The 17,740-nt window shown below is 38.3% G+C and overlaps 1 protein-coding gene across 4 annotated transcripts in view; it reads right to left on the minus strand.

Annotated features, from left to right (window-relative positions):
- Nucleotides 1-17,740, minus strand: part of ADAM17 (ADAM metallopeptidase domain 17) — a 52,806-nt gene that overhangs the window by 29,659 nt on the left and 5,407 nt on the right. For 3 of the 4 annotated variants that reach the window (XR_009248170.1, XM_058682504.1, XM_058682505.1), the window contains exons 2-5: nucleotides 12,506-12,638; nucleotides 6,197-6,327; nucleotides 5,301-5,389; nucleotides 515-683 (exon numbers count right to left, since the gene is read on the minus strand). Coding sequence is in view for 2 of the 4 variants with exons in the window: in XM_058682504.1 (XP_058538487.1) it covers nucleotides 515-683; nucleotides 5,301-5,389; nucleotides 6,197-6,327; nucleotides 12,506-12,638 (522 nt within the window). In the remaining 2 variants the exon portion in view is untranslated. Of the gene's footprint in view, nucleotides 1-514; nucleotides 684-5,300; nucleotides 5,390-6,196; nucleotides 6,328-12,505; nucleotides 12,639-17,740 lie in introns of those variants that run through there. The other variant, XM_058682506.1, reaches the window with a different exon arrangement.

Here is a 17,740-nt window from a genome sequence, read left to right on the forward strand (position 1 = left end):
CAAAAAATGAGGACAGTAGAGTATTTCTCCAAGATGGTTTTGTTTTTAAATGACTCTGAAGTGATCTGTCCCAAGGCTGATAGCCTTCTTTCTGAAAAGTACAGACCTCTCTTGGTACCAACTAATTTCTTATAAACTTATCTCAAGATTGTTCTCAATGGTACTATTTTCTCATTTTTAAATTCTCCAAATAAAAAACTTTCCTTCCTCACCACATCCACTGAAACATTATATGTGATCAATCCTTCTTTAATATTTACAAAAAAAAAAAAAATCCCCTCAGATTATTCAATTTCCCTTTTCTGCAGTCTTTTTCCAATCTTTATTGTTCCATTATTTTCTAGTGTTTTCAATTCTTACATTATAGGCAAAAGAATTAAATTTCTGAATAAAACTCTATTTTCAAGTCAAATACTATAATAACTTGATAATATTTTTCCCCCAATTAATAATCACCCCTACTGAAGACAGACATCATGCTTGCTTCTCATTTGAAAAACTATTTAAGTCTTACCGTCGGGTGGTTCTCTGTCTACTAGCCCTTTTGGAAGCAACTCTTCATTATCCGCCTTTATATAACCACACACTTTTGGAGACTGCAGACGTGAAATATTCTTGATATCTTCAGATTTATAAACTAACATTCTTTTGTCTTTAGTATCATTAATTAGTCTCCAAAGTGGCTAAAATAGAAAACATAAATTGAGATGCAAAATGTAAGAATTCCTCACCACTAAATTCTTAACAACATTCTTTGTTTCTAGATGACGTTCATTTCCAGGTTAAGGAAACCGATTAGTCATTTTAGCAAAAATAAATCATCTCAATTTTCCTCAGAGTTTCTCTGCTGGTAAATAAATACATGGATTATTCACTCTTCGATTTTATGTATATATGAAAAAAGCATTTTATGTATATATTTTGTACAAGTTATGAAACCGTTTAGAAGCTCCAGAAGAGAAAACACATAACCTTTTCCAATCATTCAAAACCATTTGTGTAGTGCCTGCTGCATACCAACCCTACTCTGGGTGACGGCCTCTAGCAAGGAGGGAGACCGACTATGGTATTCTATTCCAGCTTCCTTGGTATCTTTGTGCCACGAAGGTTTTGCCCACGGAAGGGAAGACTGAAAACTCACAGCAATGTTACCTAAAACCTATTATCGCTTTCCAAAGAAAGCAGTTTCTACAAAATCTTCACTTCTCCTACCGCACGGTCACAGTAAATCAGAGCTAACATACTTGAAAAGTTACCCAAGGCAAGAACAAAGTTCCTGTACGGATGCTGGTCTCATCAAAACTAGGCAGCTTGTGAGGAAAAGTACCAAAACGATATTTTATACACACACGTGCACACGTACACACATTTATATAATACACATAACTTATGGAAATGAAAATCTACACCACAAGGACATGACTTCACATCCACTAGGATAGCTGGAATCAAAGACAGGTAATAACAAGTACTGGTGAGGATGTGGAGAAGTCGGAAGCCTCACGTACTATGGAATGAAAAATGGTAGAATGTGAAGTGCAGCCACTAGGGAAGACAGCTCAGCAGTTCCTCAAAAGGTTAAAAATAGAGATAGCATCTGACCCAGAAATTCCACTCCTACTACAAACCCGAGAGAAAATATATACTCACACAAAAACTTTTGTTCACAAATGTCCACGACAGCATTATTCACAAGAGCCAAACAAGTGAAAACAACCCAAATGCCCAACTGATGAATGAATAAGCACAATGTGACACATCCATAAAATATACTATTATTTGGCAATAAGAAGAAATGAAGTACTGACACGAACCACAACATGGGTGAACCCTGAAAACATTCTAAGCGAGGGGTGCCTGGGTGGCTCAGTGAATTAAGTGTCTGACTTCGGCTCCAGTCATCATCTCACAGTTCGTGGTTCAAGCCCGCATGGGGCTCTGTGCTGACAGTGCGGACCCTGCTTGGGACTGACTGACTCTCTCTCTCTCTGTCCCTCCCCCAACTCGTGCTCTCTCAAATTTTTAAAAAATAATAAAAATTAAAAAAAAATAAAAAACATCCCAAGTGAAAAAAGCCAAACACAACAGACCACATATTGGGATTCCATTTACATGAACGAACAAGCAAATCTACAGAGATCGTGGATTAGTGGTTTCCTAGGTCTAGGGAAGTTGGGGGCAAAGGGTGGCGGGCTGCTAAAGAGTACAGTGTTTCTTCCGGGGATGACGAAAATGTTCTAAAATCGTTGGGTGGTGATGACTGCATAGCTCTAGGATACACTAAAAGCCAACGAAGTACACCCTTTAAACGTGTGAATGTGAATTTTATCTCAATAAAGCTGTTAAATATAGTTGACTCTAGAACAATGAGGGGTTAGGAGCGCTGACGCCCCCATGCAGTTGAAAATCCACCACACGTACCTTTCGATGCCCCCAAAACAAATACTAACAGCCTACTCTTGACCAGAAGCCTTACCAACAGCATAAACAGCTGATTCACATATGTTGTACATTATATGTATTGTATACTATATTCTTACAATACCTAAGTTTCCCTTAATTTTTTCATTTCTAGGCCACATGGTTCATCTGTGTTTTCAAACTACTGCAAATCTCTAAACAATTTTCTAATATATTTATTGAAAAAGACCTTGTGCAGTTGAAATCCATGTTGTTCAACAGTCAAGTGTGTGTGTGTGTGTGTGTGTGTGTGTGTGTGTGTGTCTTCTTTCATAATCCATGTATGGAGTAGATTTAAGAAACAAGACAATGGGGCTCCTGGGTGGCTCAGTCGGTTGAGTGTCTGACTTGATCAGCTCAGGTCATGATCCCAGGGTTGCAGAATCAAGCCCCATGTCAGGCTCCTCGCTGAGCTCTCTCTCTCTCTCCCTCTGCCCCTCTCCCCTGCTCACGCTCTCTAAAATAAAATTTAAAAAAAAAGAAAGAGATGGTGAACCATAGGGCTAGCAGAAACCTCAAAAAGTTACCTAACCAACTCCTTGGTTGTAGGGACCGTCATTTGGCCTACAAACAGGAAAAGAGAAAAATGTTTTCTTCTGGATCAAACATCTCTAAATTCATATTAAGAGTTTCCTAATACAGCCAGTCTAACACAGAAAAAGAACAGCAGGCTTTGCGATCAGAGATATCTGGGTTCAGACCTCAACTGTACCCCTACTATGTGCCTTCGAAAAGTAACTTATCTGAACATAATTTTTTTCATGGGGTAAAGTACTGATACATCTATCTTAAAGATAACATAATGAATCTAGTTATATATTAAGATTTCAAGACAAAGGTACTTACTATTACTACTAATAGAAGCAAATCCTATTATCACCATTATCAACAAGTGGCCAGAAAAAGTCAACTGATGAACAACTAATTAAGAGGCAAGAACCTTCACTGACCCTAAATTGGGAGGGGGAAGATCTATGGAGGAGATTTTGAGGATGACTAGAGATCTGGACTATGTGTTGTTAGATAATGCTACAGAATTATTTTCATTTTCTCAGGTGTGTTTATTGTGGCTATGTAGAAGAGTACGTTTAATGTTAGGAGACGTACACTGAAGCATTTAGGGGTAAAGTGTCATGATGTCTGAAACTTATTTTCCCTTTGAGGGGAAAAAAAAGAACAATAAAGCACACGTGGTAGTATGCTATCAGTTAATGAAAGGTCACAGGGTATCTATAAAGTCCTTTTGTAAATCTGAACGTTTTCAAAGCAGAAAGGGGGGAGGAAAATATCATCTTTTTTTTTTTTTTTAAGTTTATTATGTAGAGAGAAACAGAGAGAGAGTGTGTGTGCACGAAAAGGTGCACGTGCAAGTTGCAGAGGGACAGAAAGAGAGGGGGAGAGAGAGAATCCCAAGCAGGCTCTGCACTGCCAGAACAGAGCCCGATGCGGATCTCAAGAGCCATGACATCACAACCTGAGCCAAAACCAAGAGTCAGATGATTAACCAACTAAGCCATCCAGGCGCTCCAAAACAATCATCTTATGATTAAAGTTTAACCTAGGCTTATTCATATAAGCCTTATTTATAGCAAGCTTTAGTGATAAAATTAGTGATGGCTTAAAATGTTTAATGGTGATGTGTTAAAAATAAGATATATACATTTTCCTGTTTACTCTTATGTCTATGATTTTAATACAATAATTTTTATATCAAGGTAACTGCAGATAAGAATTATGCAATAAAGAACATAAAAATCAGGGGCGACTGAGTGGCTTAGTCGGTTAAGCATCTGACTTGATTTTAGCTCAGGTCATGATCTGGTGGTTCAGGAGTTCAAGCTCTGCACTGGGCTCTGTACTGACAGTGCAGAGCCTGTTTGGGATTCTCTCCCTGCCACCCCATTCATGCTTTCTCTCTCTCTCTCAAAATAAATTTTTTATTTTATTTAATTATTTACAGAGAGAGAGAGCACGCATGAGAGGGGGAAGGGCAGAGAGTGAGGGAGAGAGTTCGTTCCAAGCAGGCTCCAATGTGAGGCTAGATCCCGTGACCATGACATCATGACCTGAGCAGAAATCAAGAGTGGGATGGCTTAGCCAACTGGGCCACCCCAGGCACTCCTAAATAAACTTACAAAATAAATAAATAAAAGGGGGCACCTGAGTGGCTCAGTCGGTTAGATACCCAACTTTGGCTCAGGTCATGATTTCATGGTTCATGAGTGCAAGCCCCACATCGGGCTCTTTGCTGTCAGCACACAGCCCCTTTCAGATCCCTTATCCTCCTCTCTCTCTTTCTCTCTCTCTCTCTCTCTGCCCCTTCCCCATGTGCACGTGCACCCATGCTCTCTCTCAAAAATAAACATTAAAAAAAGTTAAACTTAAAAAAAGGAAATACAGGGTGCATCTTATGACAGCCTCTCAGACATGTAAAAAAAATATTACCTTTTTTACTATAAAAAATCATAATCATTTACTTCACTGGTAGAAACTTTAAATACAAGGGGAAAAGTAAGCATAATTAAAGACCTTTGTCTTTTTTTTTTTTTTTTAAAGTTTATTCCTTTATTTTGAGAGGGAGAGAGCATGAACACAAGCACGGGAGGGGCAGAGAGAAAGAGAGAGAGAGAGAATGAATCCCAAGCAGGTTCTGCACTGTCAGCACAGAGCCCAAGGCAGGGCTCAAATTCACGAACTATGAGGTGATAACCCGAGCCGAAATCAAGAGACACTTAGACCGAGACACCCAGGTGCCCCAAAGACCTTTGCCTTCTTAAAACAAATGAGAAACAGCTTTTTATAACAGCTCCCCTCCAAAAAAAATTCACATGTAGATTTACCTCTATATTATATTCTGCCCCATCTGTGTTGATTCTTACTGTAATATCATCATCTCCTATGTGGGCTAGAACTCTAGAGTCAGGCTCACCTTAAAAGAAAAAAACATTCCATCATTAAGAAATACTTATATCAAAAACTAAACTATGCACCAGTGTCAATGCAAATCAACCAAACCCTTCATCAGAGTGGAATCTGCCTAGGGACTGTAGAAATCTACACCAAAGAAACACAGGCCCCAGCGAGCAGCAAGGTATTCACACTCCTAAAGAGTAGCCTCAACTCATTTAAAACCTCTTTCCCTCAATCCTCCTATGAGAATTATCTAGAGTGTGTTACAGACAAAACAAAAAACAAAGGTGTAGATGCTCTTCTGGAATAACTTTACCTACTTTTGGTTAAGAAAGAACTAAGATGAGGCAAAAAGCACGATCTGGATTATACAGGGCTTGAACTGCACTATTTGCAGATTTTAATGCCATTTCTTTTTTCTGCAAAGGAAGTTTCAGAAGTAAACCACAATTGCTTGTTTGATGTAGGTCTTAAAAAAATACTTAACAGGATCGTAAAGCCAATTATTTTATCTTGTAGCTTCCCTGTTTGAAATCTCATAAGGGAAGCCTACAATCCTTTCCTAGAGTCAGGAGGAGGTTAAATTCTTATCACTTGAGAGGAAATTCATTTTAATCATTTAAACAGACAGTATACGTGCTGGATAATACCCATTTATTCCTGTCTGAATGTTCCCGCTTTCAAACTTATATGCCTCAAATAAAACAAAGAATGGCACTTCTCTGACATCCCCTCTTCCCCCCACCAAAAAAGAACAGGCAATCAAACGAGATCCAGACACCCGACACCCGGGACACAAGGGCAAACAAGCAAGCTCCGTACTAACCGACCACGTGTCCAGTAAAGAAGTCCTGCCACTTGACGGCATACTCGCTTTCGTCTTTACCATCTACCACCACGACTTTGAAATTCTGGGAAAAGCGTTCAGTACTTGACGTCAGGTATAATTTAAAATGCCTAAGGAAAGATTGCGTCCATATTTTACTCAAAGCACATAAAAGTTTCACACAAAATTTTACTCCAAGAACATGAAATTGAAGTGTCTTTAAAAAGCTGACAAGAGAGTTGACATTAATAAACGACTATGCAAGTTACAACTACTATTTTACTAGGTACTTAGTGTTATATCCCCGATAAAGACGAACAGACTAATTTCTTTAACTGTAAGAATTTGGCAAACAGGGGGCACCTGGGTGGCTCAGTCAGTTAAGCATCCGACTTTGGCTCAGGTCACGAACCCATGGTTTGTGGGTTCAAGCCCTGTGTCAGGCTCTGTGCTAACAACTCAGAGCCTGGAGCCTGCTTTGGATTCTGTGTCTCCCTCTCTCTCTGCCCCTCCTCTGCTCGCCCTCTGTCTGTCTGTCTCTCTCTCTCTCTCTAAAAAAAAAAAAGCATTAAAAAAAAAAAAAAAAAAAAAAAAGAATTTGGCCAAGAAAAAAAAAAAACCAGAATTGCGGGGAAAAAGGATTCAAAGAATTTATGCATTCATCTTTTCTGGAGACTGTGAAGAGTAAGGAAACACATGGAGCACCTGGGTGGCTCAGTCGGTTAAGTGTCCAACTTCAGCTCAGGTCGTGATCACATGGCTCATGGGTCCCAGCCCCATGTCGGGCTCTGTGCTGGCAGCTCAGAGCCTGGAGCCTGCTTCGGATTGTCTCTCTCTCCCTGCCCCTCCCCTGTTTGTGCTCTGTCTCTCAAAAATAGATAAACACTAAAAACATTTTTTTAATAAGGAAACCCACATCTAGATAATTTAAGTTAAAATCCTGCTTGTCTGAAATATTTATCAGAATGATATTACTAGACACCACTTACTGAATACCTGCTCAGCACTACACGCTTTCTTTACGCTTAACACAGTAAAAAGTGAGGGTTGGAGGTTCATCAACATACTCAAGGTTACACAGCTAGTAAATGATGAAACTGGAAACTGAACTTGGTTTATTTCAAAACCCCCGTACCATCCTGCCTCTAGCAATCAAGCTGGCCTTACTGCTGTGCAAAATTAATAAATGCTACTTTCTATATTTAAAAGCACTCAAGCTTTTTTTTCCTCCTTCTAAAGAGAACCTATCTTGAAAAAAATTAATCCACAATTACTATCAGGAAAATAAATACAAGGTATCCAACACAAACATTAAAATACATACACCAGTTCTTTAGTTGGCTTAATATTCTTTTGTTTTCTACCAGTTTCAGTCCTGACATAAAATCTGGGTGTGGTGAGCAAGAATTTTTCAATTATTCTTTACCCTCTCAGTGTGCCCACGAACACCGAAGATAAAGATGTGATTCATCTCAACCACAGGAACAAATTTTGTCAGGTGTGGGGTTAAAAGCATGAAATGTTAATTCCCTGTGGGTATGCATAAGTCTGAACTGCCAAAAAGAAGCTAGACTGGGACCGTCTCCATGGTAACATATCTTTTTAACTTTTTGTGCATAACAAAGTAATTTTAGTTTGCTTGTGGTTTTTTTAATGGTCAGAGGGAGAGACAATAGGACACTATTTCAGAAACCCTTGAAACATTTTCTCCTGTTATCCTAAAACATATCTTCCCACACACTCACAGCTACGAACTTTTCCCCGTCAGTTATGCCGAGGACTCTGAAAGGAAAAGCATCCTATTGTAAATGACTTATTTAGTTTGAGAGTCCTCTGGCAGTCTCAATTATTACTTTTATTGAATGTTCTTTCCAGAAAAATCACTGGACTCCCACTCTTTGTTTTCGACATTAAAAATCTGCTCTTCTGTAAAGACAAGGACCAAGAAATGGTACCACTGTTTTCTGACATTCCAATCTTCACCTCTGAGCTATAAAAACCTCCGACAGGATAGGTCAGTCGGAATTTAGATTTTGCTTTATCCTACCAAAATTATGTGAAATCACGTACTTAGAGACTTCCTTCAGCAGTTTTGTTTCTCTCAGTTTTAAGGATTTACAGTAACTACAAACTAGTGTCAATCCACCTGAATTAACGGGGGCGCCTGGGTGGCTCAGTCGGTTGAGCATGAGACTTCAGCTCAGGTCATGATCTCGCAGTTCGTGGGTTCGAGCCCCATGTCAGGCTCTGTGCTGACGGCTCAGAGCCTGGAGCCTACTTCAGATTCTGTGTCTCCCTCTCCCTCTACTCCTCCCCAGCTCATGCTCTGTCTCTGTCTCTCAAAAATGAATAAACATTAAAAAAAGGTTTTTTTAATCCACCTGAATTAATAGTATTTTCCTATCCTTTTCTGTATAGATAATACAATGACTAATTAAATCTGTCACCACACAGAGTTACAAATTTGTTTTCTTTTCATAAGAACTTCTAAGATCCACTCTCTTAGCAACTTTCATATATACAATATTAATTATAGTCACCATGCTGTGCATTACATCCCCATGACTTATTTATTTTATAACTGGAAGTTTGCACCTTGTAACTATTTTCAATGGTCCATTCAGCTGGATATGGAAGTTCCAATGTCACTTCCATTTCTTTATCAGTTCTAGCCCCCTTCAAGTAACTGGAGATATTTCACTCTTAAGAGGAACAAGGGGTGCCTGGGTGGCTCAGTCGGTTAAGCATCTGACTTCGGCTCAGGTCATGATCTCACTGCTTGTGGGTTTGAGCCCCATGTCTGGCTCTGTGCAGACAACTTGGAGCCTGCAGCCTGCTTCAGATTCTGTGTCTCCCTCTCTTTCTCTCTCAAATATAAAATAAAGAACATAAAACAAAAAATTAAAAAAAAAAAAAAGGAAAAAATACCTAAATCTTTTTAAGGGTAACATTATCAAAAAGTATTAAAACAGGCACACCTGGGTGACTCAGTCGGTTAAGCCTCCAACTTTGCCTCAAGTCATGATCTCATGGCTCGTGAGTTCGAGCCCCACATCAGGCTCTGTGCTGACAGCTCAGAGCCTGGGACCTGCTTCAGATTCTGTGTCTCCCTCTCTCTCTGCTCTCCCCTGCTCTCACCCTGTCTCTCTCTCAAAAAAATAAATAAATAAATAAATAAACATTTTTTAAAAAGTATTAAAACAGTATTTTTAACTTTTTCATTGCTTTAGAATAATAGTATTTTTTGATTTATAAAACAGAGGAAATGTAACTTCTAGGCATATTTCAAACAGTTTTTCTTCATAAAATTACTTTTTAATTTTTTTTTTTTAACGTTCATTTATTTTTGAGACAGAGAGAGACAGAGCATGAATGGGGGAGGGGCAGAGAGAGAGGGAGACACAGAATCGGAAGCAGGATCCAGGCTCTGACCCATCAGCCCAGAGCCCGACGAGGGGCTCGAACTTGCGGACCGTGAAATCGTGACCTGAGCTGAAGTCGGACGCTTAACCAACTGAGCCACCCAGGTGCCCCCATAAAATTACTTTTTAAATCCTCTTACAATTTCTCAGTGCTTCCATGCTTTTCAACTGCTAATAGTCACACACACATCTAATTTTATGATCATGGTTTAAATTACTCTGCCTTTTACTACTATCCAGAAAATCTAATCATTTACCATCACCATCAAGTAATGAGTGACTTCACATTGGTAAGTTCAGCTGTATATAAACAGATCATTTCAAATACCCTAATTTTTTTTCTTTTAACAACAGAGTGTAACAGAAAGAAGGGGTGTGGGCTTTGGAGTCTGACAAACCTAGTTTAATTAAATCCTGTCTGCACCACTTGCTTCATGCTTGATCTTGGCCTTAACCTCTGAACCTCTGAACCTTCATCTACAAATGAAAATAATACCACCTACTAACTGAATGGTTTCCAGGGTAAAATGAAATCAACTATTTTAATGTAACTGGTCCAAAGTTATCGTTCATTGTTAGATACATTTCCACTTAAACATCTGAGATGGAAACTGTAAAATAAATTACAAATTTCTCTGCTGCCTTACACAGAGATGATAATAGGTAGATATTGTTGAACATTTTCTTAATGAATCAATGGCATCTATGAAGCAGGAAAGAATATGGAAGGCTACGGGAGTATTTTCCTCCACAGAAAAGTTTCTATGAGGTACCTCAAACCTAACTTAAAAAAAAAACACACACACACACACAAACAAAAAACCTTAGAAAGCTAAATTTTGAGTTCTTATTTTGCAGTTTTTCCTTTTGCTCCTATTCATCTCTCACTACTATATCCACTCCTTCACCAAAATCTCCATCAGCACAGCAGAAATAACACAGGCTTATCATCAAATCCTTTATCTTCTACTACTGGCTGAATGACCTTGGGCAAGTTACCCAACCTCTCTGAGTCTCATTTTTTTTTTTTTTCCAGAGATTACAAAAATTCCTTTGTGGAGTACGGTAAGAATTAGAGATAATAGACACAAAGGGCCTACTGAAGTGAATGACACAAAATAAGCAACTGATAAACTATAATTATCACCACTCTGCTCAAATTTGCTACAAGTCTGGAAGCTCTATCACCAATATTGCAATATTTTGACATGAACTCTTAAGAGAAAGAAATTATTCAAAAAAATCTAAGGATGATGGCAGTAACTAGGAAAAACAAAATGACATTGTAAAATATACTTGCATAAAATATCAGTTACACATATGATAAATGATAAATATGCTAAGCATGACTCTGATTCAGTAACCAAAAGAATCCAACAGAAAAATGGTAAAAGGATATGAAAAGGTAGACACAAACAAATGACTTAGACGTGAAAAGATGATCAATTTCACAAAAAATGACCAACAAAACAACTATGAGATACCATCCTCTTTCACAGGGACAAAAAGTAAAGGCTGATAAAACCTTACTGGAAATGGGTAAACTCATATACTGCTGCTAGAAGAATAAACTGGGCTGGGAAGAAATATGGTAATATCAGTAAACAGTTATAGTATATATTTCCTTGACCCATTCTCCTTTCAGGAATGTATCCCATAAAAATACCTAGACAAGGTATTTTCACGAAGATATTTATTACAACATTATTTGCCATAGGAAAAAAAAAATCACTTTGGTTAGGCATATCTATCTGTAGGTTACTAGCCAATAAACAGTTACAATTCTATGCAACAGGAATATTACGCAGTTGTTAAAAATGATACACTTATCTATATCACCTACATGTATACGGATCTGTACGCAAAAAATATGCCTTAAAACCTTTCAGAGGTTTATACAGGAAACCTCTCTGGATCTGGGAAGTTTGATTGAAGAGGAAGTGAAAACTTCTTATACCCTTCATAGTTGGCTTTTTAAACCAAATATATGTACTACTTTTCTTTTTTAAAATATTTGTTTGGGTGGGGGGGGGAGGTTGAGCATCCAACTTCAGCTCATGTCATTATCTCACAGTTTGTAAGTTCGAGCCCCACGTCGGGCTCCGTGCTGACAGCTGAGGGTCTGGAGCCTGCTTCAGATTCTGTGTCTCCCTCTCTCTCTCTGCCCCTCCCCCACTCGTGCTCTGTCTCTCAAAATTAATAAAAACATTAAAAAAATTTTTTTAAATATTTGATAGGGAAGACCTAACCTATGAATATAGAATGATTCAGTCCATTTATATTCTCTCAGTGTTTGTTTTGATATTAGTAAATCTCCCTAAAAAGATTTTAGAAAAAGGCCTGCAATTATCTATCACTTACATCTACAAAACATAAGAGAAAGTAAAATTACTGCCCAAATAGGCCACATCTATCAATTTATGCTACAACTTAACAGGAATCCAATATATGCACAGCACTGAATTCTACATCCAGCTTACCACCAGGCTGTGGGGTCCTGAACAAATCCTTTACCTCTAAACTTTAGCATCTTCATATATAAATAAAAATATTTTACATAGCTGATGGTTCTAAAGTAGCACAAAAAATTTAAGGTGTTATAAATCATTCAATCAATCAAAATCCTTTGTTAGAACCCATCCCATAAACATTATTACCATCATCAATACCTCTGGAATACCCATTTGCTTGTTTTTAATAACCATCACTATGAATTTTAGAATAAGCAGTATTAAGAATCATGACCGACTGTAATTATATCGATTACAAATTTTTAAAATGTAACTTCCTAAGACCTCAGTAAACACCTTATTTTTCTCCTTTTGCCAAACTAAGTCCCTCATTTTTCTATAAGTCCCAATATTTTTCTATAAATAGTTCGAATTACCTTTTCAAGGCTGAAAAAGTTAGTAGTGTTTCTAAATGTGTTGAGGCTTGTAGATCCCGTTTTCTTACTGAGTGCTGCTGGATATTGGATAAAGAGAGGATATCGTAGTCTGAGAGTAAAGAATCAAGCTTTTCTGAAATAAAGGTAAAAAGGTTATTAACACCTAAACTTACTAATCAATTGTAATATCACTAAAATGACAAGTTCTGACAACAAACTCTTCCTGACGCATTTTGAAGTGCTAAGCATAACCTATGAAGCATTCTTGCCCCCCTAAATTAATTAATTAAAAGGCAAAAAACACAAATCTAACCTGAATTTAATCAAAACCTAACTTCCACTTTTTAAGACATAAAGGGATTAGATTGCCAAATTAACTAACAACCTTAGGAAGCAATCAGCCACACCCAGAATGTTAGAATTCCTACAGAACAAATGACCCAATTTCTTCAGGAAATAAATGGCATGGGAAAGAAGGGTGGGGCAGAGACAAAACACAGCAGTCCTCCCTTATCTGAGGCTTCCAGTTCCGAGATTTCAGTTACCCAAGGCCAGCTGTGGTCTGGAAGCAAATGAGCCTCCTGATCTACCGTCAGAAGGTCAATACACAGTAGCCTAACACTAGGTCAAAATGCCTACATCATTCACCTTACTTCCTCTTAACGTGTATGCAGTTTAGTTTAACAGCTCACACTGTCACAAGGGTAAGTTCAGTAAAATAAGACTTTAGGAGGGGTGCCTGACTGGCTCAGTTGGTAGATCATGCGACTCGAGCTTGCAGCTGTGAGTTAAAGCACCATGCCGAGCATAAAGCTTACTTAAAAAAAAAAAAAAAAAAAGATTTTGGGAGAGACCACATTCGTATAAACTTTTATTACGGTATGTTGTTATAATTGTTCGATTTTGTTATTACTGTTAATTCTTACTCTAATTTATAAATGAAACTTTACGATAGGTAAGCACCTACAGGAAAAAACAATATATCACAGGGCTTGGATAGTACTATCCATGGTTTCAGGCATCTACAGGGTGGAGGGAGGGGTGTCTTGGAATGTATCCCCCACAGATGAAGGGAACTACTATAGACAAGAATATGGCAAGCAAGCCAATGTGTGAACCTTTTTTTTTTTCTAAAAGATTTTATTTTTAAGTAATCTCTCCACCCAATATGGTGCTCAAACTCACAACCCCAAGATCAAGAATCACATGCTCTACCAACCGAGCCAGCCAGGCACCTCGACCTTTTTGGATCCTAGGTCAAACAAACCAATGTGAAAAGATACTTGTGACAATTAGGGAAATCTGAACATGAGTTCACATTCATACTAGCTACTAATAATTTTGATATCTCAAAAAGTATCATGTTACGCAATGAGCTAATTTCTAAATTAAAGGCATTTCTGGCTTGTCAGCTTAGAATTGCTAAGATGAAGGTGACCAACTCAAACTGACCACTGTTAACCAGGGCTATATCAATTCCTTAACAATTCATGTGTAGTACGAAAGAGCAACAAATGTATTAATGGCCTGAACAAACCGAAAGTAAATCTTTTACAGAAAAATTACATATTCCAAATTAAAGAGCAAAAAACAGGTAATATCCCCATCACTGCTGCCCTCAACAGACACAGCAGAATGATCAATCCACTGGACATGAGGAAGTAGAAGTGATATGACCAAACTAATCCCTGAAAAAAAAAAACAACCAACGTTAATTATTTTACTAGACTGACTTGGAACCCAAGAAAAGCAAAGATGCACTGCCCCAAAAACAAAACATGCACAAAAACATTTTTATTTGGTATAGAGCAAGAGTAAACACTATAAAGTATATGATACCCATGTAAGTCACTTTTCATCATCAGCTCTGCTGCCTCTTCCAAAATCAGGAGGATTTTTGGAAGACTATTTTGGTGACTGAAGTCTGTAGAAATTGTCTAAAAATATTGGAGCTGATGTTTTCCTTTTCTCTCAACAAATACCACTACAGAAGCAATGGTGTTCAAAATCATTCCACTGGACTTAGAATGTACTTAAAATATAACACCAGGAGCTTAAAATACAAGTATATTGTTACTGAGGTTAAATATGCCCACAAAACCACTTTGAAAAGAATTGATCCAAAACTCGTCCCTCTTCCCCTAAATATCCTCAGTTGGTTGAGTCACCAATTCATTAATTCCCTCTTATGTGCCAGGCCCTAGTCTAAGTACTGATATCGCATTAAATAAAGCAAAGTCCTTGTCTACTGAAGTACTCATTTTAGTGTGGGAGAGACAGACAATGCACAAAAATGTCAGTACTGTGGACGTTAAAGCAGGATAGCAAAGACAGGCAGTAGGCAGGACCAGTTTAAGAAGAGGGGTCAAAGAAGGAAAGATGCTTCACTGTTACATAATATTTAGGCAAACCTGAAGAAAACAAGAGGTAAGCATGCTGTTATATGATGAAAGTAAATTTTTTTTTTAAGTGGTGCCATGCCCAACATGGAGCTCAAATTCACAACACTGACATCAAGAGTCACAAGCTCTAACATCTGAACCAGCCAGAGGCCCTGAAAGTAAATTTCATCAAAATCCATTCAAGGCTCTAACTCAAGATAAGATTAAATAAAGTGGCAGCAAAGTTCACATTTTTGGGTACCATTGATTTTCCATCAATAAAATTTCCTTTAAAATTTAATCAACAGAAAAGCTGTTTCAAAAGGCATCAATCACTTTTATGCCAATGGATGGTTGTTGATTTGGCATTATTAAGTATAACACTTAGCAGTACCAATGAGAAACCTTCAAGAAGCTAACCATTTATTCAAAAACGTTTTTTTACTTTTTTTTTTTTTTAAGTAGGCTCCACACCCAACGTGGGGCTCAAACTCATGACCCTAAGATTAAGAATCACACGCTCTACCGACTGAACCAGCCAAGTGTCCCTATTCAACAATTTTTGAGTGTGTACTTCCTACAAGACACTTTGCTGGATGTTTTATTACATTATCCACACAACATACCTAGCATAGTATCCCCATTTACAGATGAAGAAACAGACTCAAGGAGAATAATATCACAAGACTAATGCAGCACAGAACCAAGATTTGAACTTGGGCTTGTCTGGCTGAAAACCCCACGCTTCACTGATGTCATATTTGTGAAACTCCTTAAAAATATCCTAGCTCGGGGCGCCTGGGTGGCTCAGTCGGTTAAGCGTCCGACTTCAGCTCAGGTCACAATCTCGCGGTCCGTGAGTTCGAGCCCCGCGTCGGGCTCTGGGCTGATGGCTCAGAGCCTGGAGCCTGCTTCCGGTTCTGTGTCTCCCTCTCTCTGTGCCCGTCCCCCGTTCATGCTCTGTCTCTCTCTGTCTCAAAAATAAATAAACTTAATAAAAAAAAAAAAAATTAAAAAAAAAATATCCTAGCTCTTCTTGGACCTTCTACTTCTTGACCTCCTACTTTCTGATGTGTCAACCAAACATGACCTTGCCTCTCTCTGAATTCTGTAGCCCTTTGTTTACAACTCTTTTTTCCAGTACTTCTGTGTTATATTTGTCTTATCTCACGAATTGTAAAACAGCCGAAAGGGAGCTGGGTTTTATTACTCACAGTGTGCTTACTTCACAACAGCCAGCATAGAACCTTGCAAAAAACAGCATTGCTGTGTGCACCAATTGCACAAATCCTCAATGCCAAGGTGCTGATACAATCCTTTATAGCTCTTCAACTTCCTTGGTACAGGTTGGTACATGAACTCAGTTTCATTCAAGATCATAATCACTCCTACTGGCTGCAAACCTTAACCTCAATACTATAGTGTCATTGTCAATAAGATAGGCCAGTTGTTCTCCAAGTGTGGTCCCTACACCAGCAGCGCCACCTAGGAACTTGTTAGAAAGGCCAGTTTTCAGGCCTCTTCTCAGTCCTACTCAGTCAGAAATCCTGGGGTTGAGGCCCAGCAATCTGTGTTTAACATGCCTTCCAGGTGATGCTGATGCACTCAGGTCTGAGAACCCCTGAACTAGGCTCAAGGAAGTAGCTCAAAGTGAAGACAAAGCTTTAGGCACAAAGACGGTCCTTGTTCAGCCTTCCATTATTTTTAAGAACAAAAATCGGAAACAAGGTACATTAATAAACTGAGAAAAAGAGACATTATAGCACTTCAAAATGACAAAAAAAATCTACAATCATTAAAAACGCTGGGAACAATAGGTTTTTAAGAACATGGGAAATACACTATAAGTACACAAGATTAAGAAAACAAGGATAAATAAACAAGAGTAGATTAAAAAAAACTATTCATATTGCATGATCTTAACTATGTATAAAAATAGGCCTAGAAAAAAGAAAGAGTACGATAGTAACATCACTGGTTATCTTTAGGTATATTTTCCATAACAAGCACCTTTAAAATGTAGCTTGCTAAAGTACTCGGAAATACCTAAGTAATGTGTTTCAACTGTAATGTGCCATATTATAATTACTAGATATCTCCCACTGGATCCCCTGGCACCACTCCCCTCATCCAACAGAGTAAACGCTCGCCCCTCAGCCAACAGAGATCCTGCTCTCAGTACCGCCTGCACCAGCAAGGAGTCTCTCAGATACTTGGCATTCCGCCGTACCTCACCTCTGAAATTCCAACCACACTGGTCATCTCAACTTTCAATTGCTTTTTCAACAGAATTTGAAATAATTCCCAAGAGTTTATCTTTTATCCATATCCAAATCTCAGAATAAACTTAAATAGAATCCATTTAATTATCTTTCTTAGCACTCCACCAAGGCTGCCCAGCACTCTACAATGAGGACATCTTCCTTGCTTTCTAAGTCCTTTCAGCAGTCCCGTAAACAACTGAGGTTTTTTCTCAATTTAGCTGGCTACAAACACAAAATTAGAAAACAACAGACACAATTCAAAAGGTCAGACTAGAGTACTACTTTATTTAGGTATTGCCTACCATCCCTCCCTGCTCTTCTCTGCCACATGCTATGGTTTCCCTCACTTGGCCTCTTCTGTCTAGTTGTCCTTACTCTTTCTGTCCTTACTGCTCTCCCACCCCCACTGCTCCTTTCCTGCATACACAGTCTGCACAGTTTTCCTCCCTTCTACCAGACCCCACCTACTCATTTATTCAACATTTGTTGAAAATATCCCCCCTTCCAGGCACTAGGGATATAATAGAAATAGATATATGATAGAATTATAACACTGGAGAGAAGACCACCATACAAAAAAAAATTATAAA

Source organism: Neofelis nebulosa, chromosome 9, assembly GCF_028018385.1.
Source record: "Neofelis nebulosa isolate mNeoNeb1 chromosome 9, mNeoNeb1.pri, whole genome shotgun sequence".
In the NCBI taxonomy this organism is placed as follows: domain Eukaryota; kingdom Metazoa; phylum Chordata; class Mammalia; order Carnivora; family Felidae; genus Neofelis; species Neofelis nebulosa.